Source organism: Esox lucius, chromosome 16, assembly GCF_011004845.1.
Source record: "Esox lucius isolate fEsoLuc1 chromosome 16, fEsoLuc1.pri, whole genome shotgun sequence".
NCBI classification, from domain to species: Eukaryota; Metazoa; Chordata; class Actinopteri; order Esociformes; family Esocidae; genus Esox; species Esox lucius.
The window spans coordinates 25,475,397-25,496,870 of NC_047584.1; the positions used below are offsets into that span (position 1 = coordinate 25,475,397).

The window sequence follows — 21,474 nt, forward strand, 5'->3', positions numbered from 1 at the left end:
GCCCAATTGGCACTAAGGGGCCTAAAGTGTGCCAAGAAAACATTCCCCACACCATTACACCACCACCACCAGCCTGAACAGTGATAACAAGGCATGAGGGATCCATGTTCTCATTCTGTTTACGCCAAATTCTGACTCTTCCATCTGAATGTCTCAACAGAAATCGAGACTCATCAGACCAGGCAACATTCTTCCAGTCTTCAACTGTTCAATTTTGGTGAGCTCGTGCAAATTGTAGACTCTTTTCCTATTTGTAGTGGAGATGAGTGGTACCCGGTGGGGTCTTCTGCTGTTGTAGCCCATCCGCCTCAAGGTTGTGCGTGTTGTGGCTTCACAAATGCTTTGCTGCATACCTCGGTTGTAACGAGTGGTTATTTCAGTCAAAGCTTGTCTTCTATTAGCTTGAATCAGTCGGCCCATTCTCCTCTGACCTCTAGCATCAACAAGGCATTTTCGCCCACAGGACTGCCGCATACTGGATGTTTTTTCCTTTTCACACCATTGTTTGTAAACCCTAGAAATGGTTGTGCGTGAAAATCCCAGTAACTGAGCAGATTGTGAAATACTCAGACCGGCCCGTCTGGCACCAACAACCATGCCACGCTCAAAATTGCTTAAATCACCTTTCTTTCCCATTCTGACATTCAGTTTGGAGTTCAGGAGATTGTCTTGTCTAGAACCACACCCCTAAATGCATTGAAGCAACTGCCATGTGATTGATTGATTAGATAATTGCATTAATGAGAAATTGAACAGGTGTTCCTAATAATCCTTTAGGTGAGTGTATAATCTATCATAGAACTATGTACTTGAGACAAATCCATTGCGGGCACTTACCAAGGCACAGCCCTGGAAAAGTTCATTTCTGACGTCACTCATGAGCTTGTAAAGACACAGCCAACCACTGAAGGGAGCCAAAACTGCTTATTCAACTTTTTTCTTACAATTTATTTCAAAACAAAATGAATGTTACATTAAAATAATTGTAATTGTCATTCAGTAAAATTCAGTCAGGGGTTTCTCTTATTTGTTTGTTGACATTGAAAATTGAAAACGTAAACCAAACATAGATCGAAGTTGCTGCTCGTATGCAGAAGACATGGTTTGCTCATTGATTAGCTCATTTTCTAGATCGTCACATCTATCGTGTATATATTCTATATAAAAATCAGTGCTCCTTCAGGAAAATCAGATGCCCCTCTGATGATCATCGTTTGTGGTTAGAATAGCATATAGTGGGCATTATTTAACTCCAAACTCAATCCTCAAATAATTATTGTATCTGTGAATGTGATAGCTTTCCTAAATGAATAAAAACAGGTTTTAGAGATCATTAATGACTATTTAAACTATCTGTAACTAACTGTATTATCATTTGACTAAATAAATTAAATGTAATTCTAATAAAATTCTAATAAAACGTTACATTTATAGGAATAAGTTGTGTGTAGAGTTTGGGACAGGAACTTACTTAATTTATTACATTATTTGAGACATCATTTCCTGGGCAGAAATACTTAATCCACAGAATTGTCTTACATCCTGCCTGCGATCTATATGTAAGTTACTTTGAAGGGTAAAGTAACACTACTCTTGAAACACTCTACACACTACACAAAATCTGGTCTGAAACACTCTACACACTCCACAAACTCTGGTCTGAAACACTCTACACACTACACAAACTCTGGTCTGAAACACTCTACACACTACACAAACTCTGGTCTGAAACACTCTATACACTCCACAAACTCTGGTCTGAAACACTCTACACACTACACAAACTCTGGTCTGAAACACTCTATACACTCCACAAACTCTGGTCTGAAACACTCTATACACTCCACCAACTCTGGTCTGAAAAAAATATTTACATTTTGTTAAAAACCACTTCAGAATTATGTATATTATTTTTTCAATGGATTTGTTTTGAAATAATATACAAAAGAAATGCAATGTAAATGTTATGTTATGTTTTTTGGATCTTATCAAGGAATAAAATGTTTTTAATCATAAAGTGCATGCATTTGCAATAGAAACACAAATAAATGACCTGTGATAAACAGTGATATAAAGTGCCTTCATTTATCCTCTTCCCTAAAGCTCATATTTTTAGTACAACATTACTGCTAATATCTCGCAGATTACACTGGAGCACATCTATAAAACAGACATTTTTGCTCTTGCTAAAAGAAAACAATTTACAGTAAGTCAACCCTCCACCTGGACACACTGCTTTGAGCTGTTGCCTCATTTACCAGCTCGCGTCGGGAGCAGTTTTCCCAGTCTTCTTACGGTTGAGCATCCTGCAGAAGACACCTGCCGTGACAACTGCGACGAGGCATAGGAAGGACAGGAAACCCACCACCCCCCAAAGACCAAAAGAGTTAACGTTTTTCTGGTGAGTGAGTTGCGATTCTCCAAAGCCTTCTAATTTAGTGGTTATAGGAGGGGAGGTGATGGTTTGGACATCTGTCGTTCCAGCATTGGTGGCCGGGTCAACACTTCTCCTGCGTCTACACTGCTTAAACGCACTGCAGGTGCTCTTCTCACAGAGACGGGTAACGCAGTGCAGGTAGTAGGTCGACAATATCTCATTCTGCTGCTCCTTGAAGCGGAAGGCAGTGAACGAGAAGCGGGCGTGCTGACTGTCTCCGTTCTCATAAATGGTGGTCATTAAATCCTGTGAGCAAGAGACGAACAGGTTATAGAAGGTGGAGTTAGCGGGCAGAGGAGACATGGACGCGTAGCATCTGTCCAGCAACACGTGGTACTGGGTGGTCAAGTTTATTGCCCTGACTTGAGCAAAGATTTTGGTTTTAAGCTCAATACCAAGTCTCGGAATGATCATGGGCGTAGTGTAGTTAGGATCACTGAAGAGTTCCAGGCTCAACGTGCTGAGGAAACTCCCATTTGTGTCCCTCACTGCAATGGAAGACCCAGATGTGTTTATCTGGTTGTTGTTGATCAGGTATTCTAAGGGATAGGCACAGGAGTAAAAGTACCTCAGGTCGACATTGTAACTGACTGTCCCTATGGTGGGGTCGTTTGATCGGACAACACCACTGATGTTGACTGTCTGGATGTTGGAGAAGTCCGAGAACACGCCTGTGCCTGGAGCGCTGTCCGTCCTGAACGTGCTTTCGCAAGAGTTGGTGAGGTTCAATTCAAACCTCAAGACGGGCGGTGTTACACTTGTGTCCACGGTTCCTTTGCAGGCCGGGTCATTCACAACGCCGTTGAGGATTAGCAGGGACTCGTTGTAGCCACTGTACATAGCAGGACAGATGAGGATTGCCAGGCCAATAGATCTGGTGCCACAAGTTACAGAGATATCAGTGTTTAGTGGCTGTCTTGCATTTGATCCGCAGTCACTTAATTGTAGTTGAATAGTCTTTGCAACCAACATGGCAAATAAGAAAATGCTGAAACGCATTTTTGATATCTTTCCTGAGTTAAATCTACACGTTTGCTTAAAGATGTAGTTTGTTGGTTTGTCTCCTGCTGCTTAATTCGGTCGTGTTGTATGGAGGTACTTTTATATCCAAGGCTCCTTACTATTGGACAGAAACATGTCCAAAAACTTTTTTTTGGGGCCATTTCAATAAACACAAGACACCTTTCGTCTTCAGAAATGAAGCATAGAAAATGGCCTAGTTCCTTTGTGGCTCTACTTTAAGGGAGATGCTCCCTTGACATGATAATATGATATAGCTTGACTCCTTTTTTGAGTCTCTACAACATCTTGTTGACCTGTACATTCCTACGGTGTGAATGAGATCAAAAATAGCACACAATGACCGGCAGTGACATTTTATCAATGTCCGTGTACAGCATATATCAATGTCAGTTTGACCTTAAACAGAGGGTGACTTCTCATTTCTTCTTTGATTCGCGGGTGATTTCTATTGAAAGTATTTCCTTAATTTTAGACACAACCTGGTGGCATCTATACACACCTCACCAATTGTCGTTGCCGAAAAACATCTACAACAAGTCACTATAAAAACAAAAGTACCCCATTTGTTGGAAAAAAGGAGTTACAAAAATATGCATTTCTTCAGTTGACCCATCCATTAGAAAAGTAAAATAGTGTATATATTATCACATTGGTAATTACATTTATTAAAAAGGAGTGTTTCTTTCTAAGAAAGGTATAGGTGGTCCCCAAAAACATATTGGTGTGTGTAGGAATGTTCCAAAAATCATCATACTAATATTCATAATTGTATCTGTTTTATTACTTGGTACCCTCAATTGTAAATTGACTAATGAGCAAAAACATCTCAAACATCGGTATAGCCCATAAACCCATGGGCTTGTTAGGGTTAACACTCTGAGGGCATTGTGGATGTTCGTTTTAGGGGTGGTTGTGCTTTGTCAGGGAGGCATTTTGGCAGTTCACACACATGATTAATTTTCTAGCTTTATTTTGTTTCCCTTCAGTTTGCTCACTGTGATTGTTCAGAAGTTTGCGCACCTCCATTTGCTCCGGGATAATATTACTGTCTCCCACTCCCTTTTTTGTTCTAAGTGAAAGATTAGAAGGATGCAAGCACGCCATGTTCGACTTCATGAAACAAATGTTTCAATGCGCCATGTGACCGAGGCACAGTACACCCCGGCCTTAAGACAAAAGACTAAGGGGTTTCATTCTACCCCCACTGTAACGAAAATACTGATAGAAAATGGTTGCTACGAAGTACATCCCTGTTGGGTCCCTTGGCAAAACCTGTTCTCTAATGGAACATTGATGCTATGATCTTGGACGCAAATGTATGTCTGATTTCTATGGTAATTTGCCTGAATGATATGCCTGGTTATCAACCAGGCTTTGTAGTGGCTCTCTGGCCCTGTGGATTAGGAAAATTATACTTTTTGAATATAAATAGATATAAATCGGTGGAATGCCATTGTCTCACTCGCTTACCTGTGTCTGGCATTTGTCCAGTGAGAATCCTCTCTCTCTCTCTCTCTCTCTCTCTCTCTCTCTCTCTCTCTCTCTCTCTCTCTCTCTCTCTCTCTCTCTCTCTCTCTCTCTCTCTCTCTCTCTCTCTCTCTCTCTCTCTCTCTCTCTCTCTCTCTCTCTCTCTCTCTCTCTCTCTCTCTCTCTCTCTCTCAGATCCCAGATTTGGAAACATACATCACAGTCACTTTAATTTCAGTCAAAAACAAATACACCATTAAAAGGTAATGTACACCTTGGCTATGCTGAGAAATGCTATATGTCAAATATGTTTAATATGGCCCTGAGACCAGGCTGCTAAAGCAAGCCCTGCGCTCTGATTAGTGATGTGGCATGGGACCAGCTGTAATCTATGAAGTGTGGAGGATGGAGAAAGAGGTGAATGGTATGAATGGGACGGGGTTAGAGAGGTGAGGAAAAGGGAAGCAGAGGGGCTCATCCCCATAAATCTCCCCTTGTCCCAATCCAAAAGGAGGGAGAGTCTGGAGGCCTTAGTCAGTTTGTAGCTATGGCCCTCTCCCGTTCATCACCACAGGCAGCACATACAGCAAAATAAATACCGGGACAGGGAAGTCAAGAGGCCGGGGAAGTCTAAACTTTTTCAGAGGCAGACAAATACAAAGGATCCATTAAAAATGCACCGCGAGGAATATAAATATCTGTGTTCCTTTTGAACGTCCAAGAGATTCTGTTAAAAGAGCGTTACTCTGAACATAATCTGTACCTTGATCAAACCGGGGGAATATCCGTAGTTAAACAGTATATGGCCATCATTCAAAATAAAACACATGCCCATTCTGACACATGGCACACAATGATTCCAAACTGGGACTTCAGAGGTATTTATACTGTTTCCTACAATTGACCTCTATCTCACAGAAGCCATAACCTACTTCCTGACAGTTGATGTAGGATCAAGGGCGATGATCCTGCACCCCTCTGATCCCTAGTGAAACTTCAGGCTCAGTGTATAGGCTCAACTGTCACCTCTGTGTATTCATAACCTCTTGTCTGTGGTCTTTTCAGGCCCATATGAGAGTTCTACGCGTTTCGCCATTATGTGTAGATAACATGTTGCATTGTTAACGTTTGTGGTAATTTTATACATTTTTGACATTGGGTGGAGAATTTCTTTTGTAGGTATGAAGCAAATTTCCTGCAAAATGTGTAATGACATACCATCATAACAAGGGCAAGAGTGACTAGCTTAATCAATGGGAGCCCCATTTTAACAAGTTAAAATCAATGGTAAGTTAAGAGATTTTTTGTCAGGGGCCCCCTGGTGGCTTTGCTTGGTAAGTGGTTGGGTATATTGTTCTTCACACGTCAGATGCTGCTTGAGCAGTGCATTGCATGTTTTGTACAACAGAACTAATAAAAGGGCAGTCCGCAATGATGCAGAGGGCAAAAGGACACAAAATGAGTCCCTGCCCATTTTCAGAAAACATCTGAAATCTTACCTTTTCGAAGAGCATCCAAAATAACAATCATATTATTGTAAATTGGGATTACATGTGATATTGAGACCATTTAAAATGATCATGTATGTATATGAATCTATGTATAGACTGTGTTGAGGCAGAGGGAGCTGGAATGTAGTTGAAAACAGAATATGGTGAGAGAGAGCATTTTGGAAATTTCTAAATACATAAAATGACATTAGGCTTTTTCTACCGACCTACATAGAAATGCAAACACTACATTTCTAAAACTGTAATGTTTACATTTAAGTCATTTAGCAGGCACTGCTATCCAGATTGACTTACAGTAGTGTGGTTAAATCCCCCACCCCCCTGTGAATTTAACCACAACCTTGGCATTGAAGGCAACATGCTTTACCAATTTAGCTACAAGGGTATGTTTTTTATAGCAGTGCCTGTCCTATCTTGATTACCCACTGAAGGTTTCTTGTTTTATTTTTTCCCACTAGTTTATGGTACACTTAAGAACTGAAAGAGTCTGGAATCCAAAAATACAGAAAATAAATAACTGGTTTCAGATTAATTAAAAGACTTTCGTTTTCATTTTAGAGTGTAAAATCCGTGATATTTTCTGAGAGGGTAGTTACATGTAATTCAAAATGTTTGTTACTGTATCATATTACACGTTTGTGCTACTTTCTGTTGTTTAGGAAACGTGTTATTGTGAATAACTAGATCATGAAAAGGCCTATTCTTTGGTCTCTTTTATGTCAAACTGTCTCACATGTCTCAGGAAGATAGTCTTACAAAGCAAAGTACTATGCAAAGGCTGTATCTAAATTTTGTCTGGGATTTATTTTAAACTGCCCTAGCAATGTTTACAGTGTTTTTACAGTCTTCATTCTGTATCCACAAACTTTGTATTCTATAAAGTTCAACTATATCTATGAGGGGGGTTGCCCTTGTTGTATTTTCAGATTTTTATTCAGTACCGAAAACCAGTCTAAGTTAATGTGAACAATATAAAAGTGCTACTGTTTGATGTGGTGTTGCAGCAGGATGATTTGCATGATGTTAGAAACTTGCTCAAATTAAGATATGGAATCTTTATCATAACCTTTACATAAAAAGCCCAACAACTGTGGTTTACCAAAATATAGTAAAACATTATGCTGTTTTAAATAGTCAAACAAATAGGTCAATATGCCATATTAGCTTCAAAATGTTATATAGAAGTATAATTACTTCATTTTATCAATAGTATTCAGTGTCATTACAATTAGCTGTGGCTAATTCCTGAAACATTAGACAGACTAGTTATTAACAATAAGTTAAATAAATCCAGCAATATAGTCAATTAATTGTTTGACAAGTGACGTAAGAGATTCTGGAAGTTTCCAGAAGAAAGCTTTGTAAATAAACAAAAGAGAGGGTTTCTCTCGTCTTACATACTGAAGGACCCATCCCACCCTTAGAAACAAAATACAATGACAATTCCTAAACCTGTCATCTGAGGAAATTTGAAAGGCTCGCGGAAAGACAGCATTGTATGTTTTTAGTGTAGACGTCAGCATAAGAAGGAATGATCCAGTATTTCACATTATTCATATGCAAGTTGAACAAAAGAGGACGCAGTATCAAACAATACATTTTTTTTACCTCTTTTACCCTTTTGGTTCTGTGGTTGCCATGCTGCTGTGAGCGACCAGAGAGCTCCTGTATACGGTATCCTGTTTTAAATACAGATTCCTGTATTTTATCCCTTGGATTATCAAGGGTCTCTTCTTATAGCCTAGGCCATCTTTATGTAGAGCAACAATTCTTTTTTCAGATCCTCTGACAGTTCTTTGCCATGAGGTGCCATGTTGAACTTCCAGTGACCAGTATGAGGGAGTGTGAGAGCGATTGCACCAAATTTAACACATCTGCTCCCCATTCACACCTGAGACCTTGTAACACTAACGAGTCACATGACACCGGGGAGGGAAAATGGCTAATTGGGCCCAATTTGGAAATTTTCACTTAGGGGTGTACCCACTTTTGTTGCCAGCGGTTTAGACATTAATGGCTGTGTGTTGTGTTATTTTGAGGGGACAGCAAATGTACACTGTTATAAAAGCTGTACACTCACTACTTTACATTGTTGCAAAGTGTAATTTGTTCAGTGTTGTCACATGAAAAGATGTGCGAGGTGTACTCACTTTTGTGATATACTGTATATATAAGTACATTTTTAAAAATATATACAGAATGTAGTATTTATCAGGGCTTAGCAAACTTATATAAAATACAGTAAACATAAATAAACTTGACACAATTTTCTAAATCTGGGAAGTCGTTCTCCGGTTCCAGCCCTAGACAACGCCATGGCGCTCTCCCCTCAGGTTAGCAATCACCTGAATTCTAACCACCCGTGTTTGTTCTGTGTTCCCTTTTTAGTTCAGGTCCGTGTCTCCTTTCAGTTGTGAGGTATTGTTTGTCTCGCGAGTATCTTTACTAAGCCCGTACTAATCCCTTGTTGTCCTCGGTGTAGGTTTTCTGACTACCTTCCTAGTGTCCTGACCTGTGCCTGCCTTTCATCTCACCACCATTTGGGAGCATCCATCCGGTACTTCAGCTCCTCGCTATACGGCTCCCATGTACTGACCTTCTGCCGGCCCGTCGATGACCTACCAGCCTGCTCCTTGGATTCTGTTGGATTTTGAATAAACATCCTGCGCTCTGTGCTTGGATCCAACCACCTCACTGTTTCTCTGAGTGCATTCATTACAAAATCATTACTGCAGCAATCAATATTGATAGTTGCTCTAGTGTAAACGTATGCAGCCACAACTTGCCATGCATTGTTTTGGCTACTGTATTATGTATTATATATCATGTTAATTGAGGAATTATAATAAGACTTATTGTGGTCTGGATGATTTCTTTACTTTGAGTGAATCAGTGAAGGAACAGCCATGCACACTGAGATGTTGAACTGGGGCCTGAACAACCTGTGGAAAGCACCACTAACCTATCATTCATATATGTTGTAAATCATGTCTGTAATTGAAACTCTATACAGTGCTGAAGTTATGCATTAACTGCATGAAGGCTTGTTCCCGTAGTGTTTTGTATGTACAACCTAATGTCATAAAGAGAGTCATCTCAGACCGGTTAGTTCTCTCATGAGGCCATGTTAATTGAGTAGTCATTTGTTTCATTCTTTCACCATTTCTTGTCCTCCAGAACAGTAGTGTAATTAGACCAGCTGACCTGGTTCACGGCAGATAATGTGACAGGGGTGTAAACTGAGCCCCTGTTGTAAGTAGTGTTCAGGAAATTAAATGTCCCGTATAAAATGTGTTAGCCCTCAGGAGTACATCATGCAGTATGTTAAGTAGTGGGGGGGATATTTTAATATACATACATTATTTAAAACCCACTGGGATGTGTTACAAAGGTCCAGACAGTGATTCCCCTAGAAAGAGGAAGTCTTGAGTGATGAAATGTTGAGCAGCAGAGGAGTAACCAAATATGGTTCACTCCAGGAATAGGAACATCTTCGTTCTCAGACTTTTACACCTCAAATCTGTTTTCTTTCATTCATTTTTTGTATTAATTATTTTACCAGGTAAGTGAATTAACAGCAACTTATTACTTCCTAATTGTTTCCCTGACATCTCAGTTGTTTTCTTACAGTCAGGCTCACATTGTATTGAACAAAATCTGCACTCCTAAATGGATGTCTTAAACACTGATCAATGGAAGAATTTTCTAGTTAGCTACAGTCCTTGGTTTTGCATTCAACATGGACACACAGGACTGTGGAATAGTCTACACCATTCAACATGGTCACACTGGACTGTGGAATAGTCTACACCATTCAACATGGTCACACTGGACTGTGGAATAGTCTATACCATTCAACAAGGTTACACTGGATTGTGGAATAATCTACACCATTCAACATGGTCACACTGGACTGTGGATTAGTCTATACCATTCAACATGGTCACACTGGACTGTGGAATAATCTACACCATTCAACAGCCATCCAACAACCAATCAGAGACTGGAACATGGCTTTTGATGAATGATAATGACATGTCAATACTATCAGATCACAATTATGTATCACTGGCCGCGTTCAAGAGGATGAAAGCAACAACATATCATGGGGAAATCCTTAAGGACTTACAGATCAGAAACAATAACTATTAGTCGTATTTTTGCTGCAAGGTGATTTTAAGATCAATCCCCTGAGTTGTCTGCAGTCGTTCTGTTGCTCTCGAACACAACTCTTATGTGACTGTCCTTAAGGGATAAAAAAAAAAGTGGGTAAAGATTGTGCCTGAGACAGACCTTCTCGGCCAGAGTTAAACACAAGCACACAGACATGCATGTGAACACAGAAACACACACAGTTGTCCGTTTGTCTGGTTCTGTTAAAGTTATGCACCAGTACTGCTCTGATTTATGAGGCACAGCATATTTCTTAGTGATGCCTTTTGCTGCCTCACTCTTTCATGTGTCAAACGTATACACACAAACACACACGCACACACAGACACACACACACACCCACCCACACACACACACACACACACACTTTCATGAACACAAACACACTACGCCCTCCGCTGTGTTCCTTTCATCTGTGAAACAGGGCAACTGGGCAGCAGCTGTTTGAACCTGTAGCAAGACATGTCCCTCTCCCTGCCACTGTCCCAATATTAAAGTAGCCTGCAGGTCTTACACACACACACACACACCCACGCACGCACACACACACACACACACACACACAGGATGAGGGCGGGTGGTGTTGAATGTTGGATCATGGTTATATCTGGACAGCTAAGAAGGTATTGTACTGCACATCACATAGCCACCCTCTTCCTCTCCTTGCTCCTTACCCGTACTCCTTCTCCTCCTCCTTCAACTTCCCCACTCTCCTCCTCCTTGCCCCCTCCTCCTTGTCCTCCTCTCTCTGTTCTCCAGTCTATTGCGGAGTACGCAGCCGTCACCTGCCAAATCCTTAACCTCCCTCCTTGATCCCCCCACCACTCCCTGACCCCTCGTTTAGAGTTACAGCAGATGTGGACCCTCGCTGTTTGTAAGACTAATTGATTTTGCCCCACCACAATTTAACTATTGTGTTTGGAAAGCCCGGATAAATATGTGAATTAGATCTCTTTTTCCCCTCTCTGTCCAGAACGCCAGATATCCTATGTAATGGTCACAGCGCAGGGGATAGGGAGACGTTTTTTTTATTCCCATTTGGTGCACCTAGTAAATGGAAAATGTTTCTCCATTGGCTTAAGTCATTTAGGGCCCTGTTGTAAGGCAGAGTTCTGAGTGGAGCTGGACCATAACTATGATAGATGGCCCCCTTGTGTCAGGCCGTGTGTGTGAGTGTGTGTGTTTGACCCATGTTCACACAAGTGTGCAAGTCCCCAAAAAGACAGTATAACCCCCCCACACACACACACACAATTATTTATTTTTTTAAATAAAAAAAGATCTACCCTAGGTTTTTTGACAGGTACCCACTAGGGAAAATTGGATTTCTGGCTTAGGAGTTAGTTTTTGGGGAAAACATTCAATCGGGCATAGTGTTAGAGTTGGAGTTGCTTTTAAGTTTAAGCATTACCAATCTGGCATTAGGGCAAGGTTAATTTTAGGCATGAAAGTTAGGATATGGAGGTTAATATTAAGGTTAGGTTTTAAGGCTAGCATGTGTGTATGTTTGTGTGATTCTCTAAGTGTGTATTGTGCGTGTGAATGTATGGTTGTGTGTTTGTGTCTAGTTTCCCTGTGCAGGTTACTGTGTGTTCTCTACTGTATGAAAGTGTACTTTTAGGCATACAGCTATTCCAACCGACAAGCCTCCTTTCTTCTATCTGTCTGTGTGAATTTGTGTGTGTGTGTGTGTGTGTGTGTGTGCACTTGGGGGGACCATTGTGTGAGCGTGCCAGTGACGGCCTCTCTGGGCCTGACCATACGGGTGATGGATGGGCTGTGTATGGAGGACATTATTATTTGTTATGTGAGCGGGTGTGTGTGACAGCCAGGCCTAGTGGGCCATACACCTGCTGCGCGCCCAGAGAGCCGGCCCGGAGAACTGGCCCAGAGAACAGCTGGACGCATTGATTTAGCAGCTCACTCTACGGGCTGCAGGAACAAATCAAGCAACAGCTAATAAAACCTGCTTTTATGATGGCTGCTCCGTTTGCCCCCAAAACAACTGGCTACATCATGTGTTTTTCTAACACCCGCCATTGCACAGAATTAAGTCCTGGACTAAGGTGTCACTTCTGGACTTTGTGTCCAGTTTAATGTCTGGGCTTAGTGCTGAGGTAATCAATGTAACATGGTGTATAAGTTAGTGTTTTAGTGTGTGTGTATTGTATGGTTGATTACAGTCTGAGTGTGTGTGTGAGTGTGTGTGAGTGAGTGTGTGTGTACATGCATGTATAGGGGTGTGGGTTTTTGCATGTTTCTCTGCTCATGCATACTCTTGTTTTTCAGGTTTTATATCTGTTAGTTTTAGCACCTTGCTGGTAATACTTGAACACTTTACATGGTTCAGCTAAAGGGAAGTATGTGTTTGTTTAATGCTAAAGGCCACAGCTGTGAAGCGAACAGCCCGTGGAAGGGGGAGTGGATCAGTGTGTGTGTGTGTGTGTGTGTATGTGTGTGTGTGTGTTTCTATGACATAACCAATGGAGAGACTTTGCCTGTCCACAGCTGTGTTGTATCCCTGTGGACAAAAAGACAACAGAGACGCCAGTATGCTAGCTTGGCATAGCGGACAAACAGAAAGACTGACAGAGAGAGAACGAACATGTTCATCGGAAATGATACTCATCGATTTGCATAACATGGTTGCCGTTTAGAGGGAAGAGCCTTTTACTGTACATTTAAATGGACGAGGTCCGTCCTGCCCGGGCTCAACAAGACTAGTCAAAACGGCACACACACTGTAAACAAACACCAACACACAGTGCAATGTATGATATCTGGGGTGTGGTGACAACTGTCACATACTGAGGGGTGTGATGTTGTCATAGTTGCAACAGCCAGGAGAGCCATGCTCCCACACCTGCTGAATGCACAGGCTAGGCGCTATGTTGTCGCAGTGGCTGTGATATCAAACACACAAGGCGATATGGTGTCACTGTGGCTCCCGTATTGAAACGAGCCCGGGTGCGACGCTGTGACCGGCACTGACATATTGTTAACCAGACTTGCGCGGTCGCTCCGTGACACTGAGCAGTGTGATGTTGTGATGTTGTCAGGTTGTTGACAGAAGACAGGCTTATTGTACTGGCCCGCCCAGCCGGCTGGTCAGTAGGTGATGGACAGGTCGTTCGTTTCCGGGTCCCACTAGGAATACAAAACCAACTGTTTTATAGATACAAGCTCTATTCCAAGAACTGAGGAAAGAGGAGTGTAAATGATGTCCGTGTGCGTCCATGGTTCTACACACCGTTCACTGAAAGACAAGGGAACATATTTACAGTAACGTGTCAGTGTCTCACGCACGTCACCGGTGATAAAATGCGCTTCAAGAATTTGAGTGAAATAGAGCGGCTGAGAGATTGTCTTTGACAGCACGGTTTCACCAACTTTGGTTCTCTGCGATATCTATTTCAGGAGTCCTGCTGGAAGGCCAGGACTGTAAAACCCAAAGCCGGATTTGATATGTTATAGCAATCAGCTGTGTGTGTGGGTGTGTGTGTCTTCCTTCATGCATGCGTGCATGCCATTGCCTGTTGCATATACTCCAGAAAATCCTCAGCTCAGAGAGGAAGAGGTAGAGCTGAGGTGTAAAGCCCCGACATTCCATCCTTCTTATTCCCTCTTCTGATAAAATGACTAGAACTTTTTACCGGGGAATTGGAGGAAATGTGAGTGGGCCGGATTAAAGCTCACTGGGTCCCTGGATGTCAAATGCACCTCACCCAAGATCTATTGGAAATGCCTAATGCCATTTCTGTGCTTACAAATTAAAAAAAATTCAGGACCATCCCTCTTAATTTCTAAAATGGTTCATACGAAATGGGCAATAGAAAAGACTTGAGGATTAGGATGTGTAGATGTTTATATTGGAATGTTATATGTTTCTAATCACCTTCACGATGTTATCTCATGATATGATTAAAGGTTCTATCCAGAGACCATGTTTTCAGGGGTCCCCACACTATACTAGCCTACTAATCCCTCTCTCTCTTTCAATTCTCCTTCTGTCTCTTTACCGTCCTGCATTTCATCCTGCCTCACTGCACTGCACTTTGAAACACTTTATTTTTCATCAAATCACAAATCCAATTTGTGACATATCACAAGGATTTAGTGTGCTTGAGATCCCTTAGTGTGATAATGTCACTCAACGTGCAAGGATATACAAAGATTTAGTGATTAACCTCAGTTGGACGTCTGGTTTGAATCTCTTTGCACGTTACATGATTGAACAATGGTGCAGGGAGGTTGAAACTGTATATGACATCAGTTTTATGATTTACAGGATTCTGAAGTGCACATTCTGAGTCACCTCAGCTTAACCATTTGGATTGGGATACACATGTAAAGGACGGCATTTGCTAATTATCTGATACATACATTTAAAAATAATCCAAGCCACTCTGACATTGGCCATGTTTCAAGACCTGGAATTATTGCTTTTAAACTTTTACTGTTATGCTCCCAGTCTCTGGCAAAGTGTTAAACACACACCAATTGATAAAGCATTTTTGCAACAAACCACATGAAGTTCCAAAACCTTTCAGGATATTTTCTCTCATTCACGTTACTGGCAGCCTGTCTGGGGATGCTCTGACCTTTGACACTGACGGATTAGGGTCAAACAGTTCCACCGGTTATAAAACCAGGTGAAGATAAGAAAAGGCATCTCATCAACTGTATAAGGTAAACCAAGCTGCCACTTAGGCCCTTCAGGCTGCGAGGTGGATCCCCGACCCAAATCAAATTTGTATTTATATTTTTTTGTAAATTAGGGACACAACTTACTATTGAGGGCTAGAAGTAGAGTACACTGACTTCTGTTTGTGGTTGTGCTTTGGCAGTTTGCCTCTGGTCAGTCACTGATCAATCAGTTGTAAGCTAACAGATCTATGGCAAAATTAATAGACAAGAAATATGCTGACGCTTTACCCCATAATTTCTAGTAGTCCCAGCAGAATGTGTAAAATTGCAGAACAGAAGCAGGAAATTAACTTTAAAGTGCACTTTTTTTTTCTACACCATCAAGAGGTTTTCCACTAAAACTTTTTTTTTAACTTTTTTTATTTTTTTTATGTATGAGTTGGAGGGCCCCATGTATAAATTCACCATGGAACCCCAAAGGGCCATCTGCATATATGTGGGAGGATAGAGATACTCTATAAAGTTACTTAAATTATCATGTAATTGAACCTAGGTCTGGCATGGACCTAATATGGAAATGGATTCTGTGTGTGAAGAACAGATGTATTTACAGTTTTTCCATCTGAAACAAGTGGTGTCATATCTGCTCTTAAATACAGAAAGAGGTCAGTGATAGACAATCATGTTAAACATGTTCTCCAAGTGTTGAAGCTGCATTCAGGGCTCAGTCTGTAGTTGATTCATTCCCATGCCCACCGCGCCCCAGGAACAGCCACTAAATTATCCAGAGGGGAAAGGCCTGCCAGATCAGAAATTAAGGAGGAAAAAACTTTTCTAAGTGAATTATTCTCTGGACACAAATTCTGTGCCCCAGACTTCCCTTTACAGCTCTGACTGCCAGGTTCAGAATGGGTTTCCGTCCCATTTTTCCGACGTCAGGGAACCGTCTACACTCCCTCCCTTCCCCAAACACACACACATAGATTTACGCACGATCGCCTCCACTCTTTCATTATCGCTCAGAGATGTCAACAAAGCCAATTCGCAGGCCCCCGATTTACTACAGAATTCTCACTGTGGCGTTTTGGGACGCTTGCTGGCGACCGTTAATTGACACGCTTGCATTGGGTCTGGGGCCACAAGAGCTGCCATTTGTGGAAGTCATCAGGGCCACTTTACGCATCCGACCTTCACATGTCTACATGCTGTAAATATTCCCGCTGGCCCTTTGTGGACAAGTTCAGACCACAGCAACTTACAGAGAGAAAAAATAAAATGAAGGGAGAGAAAGAAAGAGAGAAAGAAAGAAAGAGAGCTTGCTCTCCAACCCAGGCCCTTCCTCCTCCATCTGTCTATTAGTCAGAAGTGATTCTGTTTAAGCGAGGAGGTGGACATGAAACTAGGGTTAGGGTTAGGTTTAAGCTTCATCATGAAACTAGGGTTAGGGTTAGGTTTAAGCCAGCATGTCATCATGAAGCTAGGGTTAGGGTTAGGTTTAAGCCAGCATGTCATCATGAAACTAGGGTTAGGGTTAGGTTTAAGCTTCATCATGAAACTAGGGTTAGGGTTAGGTTTAAGCTTCATCATGAAACTAGGGTTAGGGTTAGGTTTAAGCTTCATCATGAAACTAGGGTTAGGGTTAGGTTTAAGCCAGCATGTCATCATGAAGCTAGGGTTAGGGTTAGGTTTAAGCCAGCATGTCATCATGAAACTAGGGTTAGGGTTAGGTTTAAGCCAGCATGTCATCATGAAACTAGGGTTAGGGTTAGGTTTAAGCTTCATCATGAAACTAGGGTTAGGGTTAGGTTTAAGCTTCATCATGAAACTAGGGTTAGGGTTAGGTTTAAGCCAGCATGTTATCATGAAGCTAGGGTTAGTTTTGAGCTGGGATGTGGCCCTGAAGCTAGGGTTAGTGGGTTAGGTTTAAGCCAGGATGTGGACACGATTCTATGGTTAGGGTTAGGTTTAAGTCTGGATGTTGACATTGAAGTTAGGGTTAGGTTTAAGCCAGGATGTGGACACGATTCTATGGTTAGGGTTAGGTTTAAGTCTGGATGTTGACATTGAAGTTAGGGTTAGGTTTAAGCCAGGATGTGGACACGATTCTATGGTTAGGGTTAGGTTTAAGTCTGGATGTTGACATTGAAGTTAGGGTTAGGTTTAAGCCAGGAAGTTAGGGTTTGGGTCAGGTTTAGGTCTGCATGTGGAGATGATGTAAGGGTTAGGTTTGAGACAGGATGTGGACAATAAGCTTAAGCTAGTTACCACAACATATGAATAATTAATCACATAGATGTATATTTGTGAATTACATCTATGTGATTAATTATTCATATGTTGCGGGTAGCCTAACACGAATGACAAGATATTATTAATATTATTAATCGTTCCCTTTCTTTACCTAATCCATCTAAAAAATCAGATTTTTTGTTATTTAATGTTAAGCTACAGAATATTGGAGGCTGAAGGATGTGCTGTCCACAGGTTTACCATTCAGTGTGGAAGGTACGTGCTTGAGGGGTTAGTGGGATCTCTGTTTCTGGGGGAGGGGTGCTAGCCAACCAGAACACCCCGCCCACCCTGTCATGCCTTCAACGCTCTGCCACGCTTCATCAGATGGTCAGATCTTCTCACTATTTAAAGAAGTACTATTTGGTGTGAAGAAATTGAATGTCCACGCACAGTCGTACTTTCTAATTCAAACACTGCCTCACTTTCATTATTCTATATTGTACGTGTGCATGTGTGTGTGTGTGTCTGTGTGTATCTGTGCGTTTGCCTGACAGCCGGTTTCCTGCCAGGGCCCATGTCACTCCTCAGACAGCAGAGAGGTGCGTCTGTCCAGGGCTCAGGCCATGAAGCCGTCCTTCAACAGCACATCTGGCCCGCAGCATTCCTGTGTTCACGGCCAGATCACGCCACACCATCACTACAACACACTACTCATACATGAGCTCCTCATCCAAAGGCATCAAGTCCACCAAAAGCCTGTTCAACTAATTTGGTTTCTGGACCAGTGTCTTATGAATCAACTCCTGTTTAGTTTTTTAGGTTTTACCTAATAATAAACAGAAAATAATCCTCACTTTAAAATTTAAACTTTAAAATTACCCAGTTACGGCACTTTAAAACTTGCAGTGGTCTAGGTAACACTTGTGAATGTCCAACATCTTGTCAACATTATCTGTCTACATGGAGAAAAATTGCAATTTTCTAACATTAGTGTGAATAAATAAATGGAAGCATGAGAAGTGGTTGGAAATCTGGACAGCATCATCACAGTAAAAAGTTCAATGATTATTTCAGACCATGAAACCGTTTTACATTTTTCCTGGCTATGTTGCTTACTTCTGAATAGCAATAAAATGTAATACATGTGAATGTTTGAAGGACAAGTAGTGTTTTAATATGAAACCCTTTTCATCTTAATTCAAAATCTTTTTTTTTTCCCCAAGGACTGCATATCTCTGTTAAATGTTAATGAAATACTTAACATAAATATACATATTTCGGATTTTCCAAGACTAACATTTAATACAACTTGTGTCATGCTGACTTAGCTTTTAGTTACCTACAGAAATAACTTGGAACGCTACAGCTACAAAATATTCAATGTTCAAAAGTGGCTGTGACAAAAGAGCACTGCATTGTAAAAAGAGGTAATTGCTAACTATTGGATGGATTAGTTTACAAAACCCAACATTTTGATTTTGGAGTGAAATACTTTGGTCACTAGTGTTGGAATGAAAAACTGTCCTTTAACTGTATGGATTGTACTTTAAAAAAGCCCCCACAGAAAGTTAGAAAGATGATTAATATGAACATCATTGGTTTTAAGTACATTCTTGATGTTAAACCACCCACACTAGTTTTGAATGTGGCCTTCATTTCATATTGTAAACAAAATAAACATCAGTAGGACATGAATAAACAATACCACAATACATTTTGGAGCACCAGAAAGCGATAGTTTTACAAGAAAAACGGGGTGTTAATCTAGTGAACGGAGGCTACCACGGCACTGCTTCCAGCTAAAACATTTACCTTGGCCCTGAAGACTTGCCTCGTGGCAAAGAGCTGGACAAACACAAGCTGTGAACATTAACAATTAGTTGGTATTTGGCTATGTGTTCATCGATTGTAGAGCTGTAGCAACTGAATTCTATTAGTTGACAGGGAAATCATAAATCTTCAAATCTGCTGCTAGAGGTGCTTTAAGTCTCCAAGCATTGCCTCAATGAACAGCGCTATGGACTTATGGAAATTGATTTGCCAAAACCTAGTATCTGACAACCCATACATTGTAAATGTAGTTACAAAGTAGTTAATATGTAACCTGCTACGTTCTGTTCATGTGTCTGAAAAACAAAGAATATCTTCACAAAGAGCAACAGTAGCACACCATATTTCAAAAGATCGTTTCCAAAGAGGGATACAACCAACCCAAGATAGACCACAACTTTTTTTTCCATTGGGAGTTTAGTGAAGCCCATGTAGGCACAACCTAAGAAAGATGACTATAGTGCGTGAGCATTCTAGCATGCCACATCTGCGCAGATTTTTGATTCGCGCACAATACTAAATACAATACAAAACAGTGTTTAGACACTTTGACTACATCTACAAAACACAGTCCACTCAGCTCCTAACATTCTACTTTTGGGAACAGCAAATGTGCTTCGTCAATGAGACGAACATCAGAACGTCAGCCCAGATCTCTTCCCCCCACCCATTTGAGAAAAGCCAATCGGAGCACAGCGGAAAACCAATAGGAAAGGTTTTATGTGGTACTAAAATACTGAATAGTCCATAACCTAACCTAAGCTAATTTTACTAGTAAAACAGGAGGAAATATGTAACATCACACTCAAGGTCTATCGAGACAATATAATATTAGAAACGTGTAGCATGGTCAAGGACTGCTTAGAGTCTCAGACAAACAGTTGCCCTTGATAGGTTAATACGTAATACGTGTTTAGTAGTACTAGCTTTTGCTATCAACCAAAACGATATACTATCTGCTATGTATTTTTGTAAACAAATGGCATGCGCCTATTTCCACTAATGAACCGTTTCTACGGGGGCTGTCACGCTTCTCTTGAATTGCCAGTAGGCTATAGCAGAGAAATCCAGTCAAATCTCCTGCGTTTTCTTTAAATTAGATTTCACCTACCTCCCGTTGTCACTAAGCGATTTTACCGCTCATATGTGAATAAGGGGTACGCTTCCCTGCCCTTCTGCGCGCAACCTGATCTCATTGGAATACGTAGACTCTTTTACGTAAATATTTCATAAAATGTATTATGGTATCTGAAGTAACGTTAGAGTAATAATCCAGAAAAGAAATAACAATTGGCAGGCCATGTTTTGAACCCTCCGTCCTTCAGCTCCACAGACAACTTGCTCTAAATAGGAACTTCCTGTTTGAGGAGGCGAGTAGTGGTGTTTCAAGGTCAATATGTTCCATGATTTGCTTTCTAACCATAACCCAAACCTTAACCCTAACCTTGACCCCAGTGCGGTGATATCTAGCAATTAACCCAAACCCTAAACTTAACCCCAGTGCTGTGATACCTAACCTTAACCTTAACCCCAGTGCTGTGACACCTAACCATAAACAAATCTTAACCTAACCTTTTTCGTTTTCTAACCTTACCCCAAACCTTAACCCTAACCTTAACCCCAGTGCTGTGATACTTTACCTTAACCCAAACCTTAACCCCAGTGCTGTGATACTTTACCTTAACCCAAAATGAATCCCAGTGCTGTGATAGCTAACATTAACTGTAATGTTAAAATGCATTTATTACTTATTGTAGTGACTTATTCTTCCCCCAAATCTGTTATCCCTGTATGCAATGGTTTGGACGCCCGTCTGCTGACCTATACGTCGCTGGTTTGAAACATGGCTTGGATGCTTTGTGCAAATTTGTAATGCATGATACCTTTTAGTAGCATTCGTAACATCATACGTATTTGTACAGTTTGCAACATATGATACGTTTGTCTAGCATTCATAACAAATAATACATTTTAATAGCATTCGTAAAATATTTTACATTTTAGCCAATCCATAATGTTTTTAACGTTTTGGTAGCGTACTGTAATGTAACCTAATATAATGTAACATATCATATGAAATCGGTGCCATGGATTTACGTAAAATAGTCTACGTATTCCAATAAAACCTGGTTGCAACGCTGGGCTTTCACTACC

At 41.0% G+C, this 21,474-nt stretch overlaps 1 protein-coding gene across 1 annotated transcript; it reads right to left on the bottom strand.

Moving 5' to 3' along the window:
* Window positions 1–2,254: 2,254 nt before the first annotated feature.
* On the bottom strand, window positions 2,255–3,277 carry LOC105016462 (zona pellucida-like domain-containing protein 1). Its single transcript, XM_010880331.2, has one exon. The coding sequence runs from the start codon at window positions 3,275–3,277 to the stop codon at window positions 2,255–2,257; it is 1,023 nt and encodes a 340-aa protein (XP_010878633.2).
* Between the last annotated feature and the right edge of the window lie 18,197 nt (window positions 3,278–21,474).

Excerpts from the sequence above, each read along its gene's own strand:
- LOC105016462 (XM_010880331.2), bottom strand. The coding sequence starts at position 3,277 with ATGTACAGTGGCTACAACGAGTCCCTGCTAATCCTCAACGGCGTTGTG.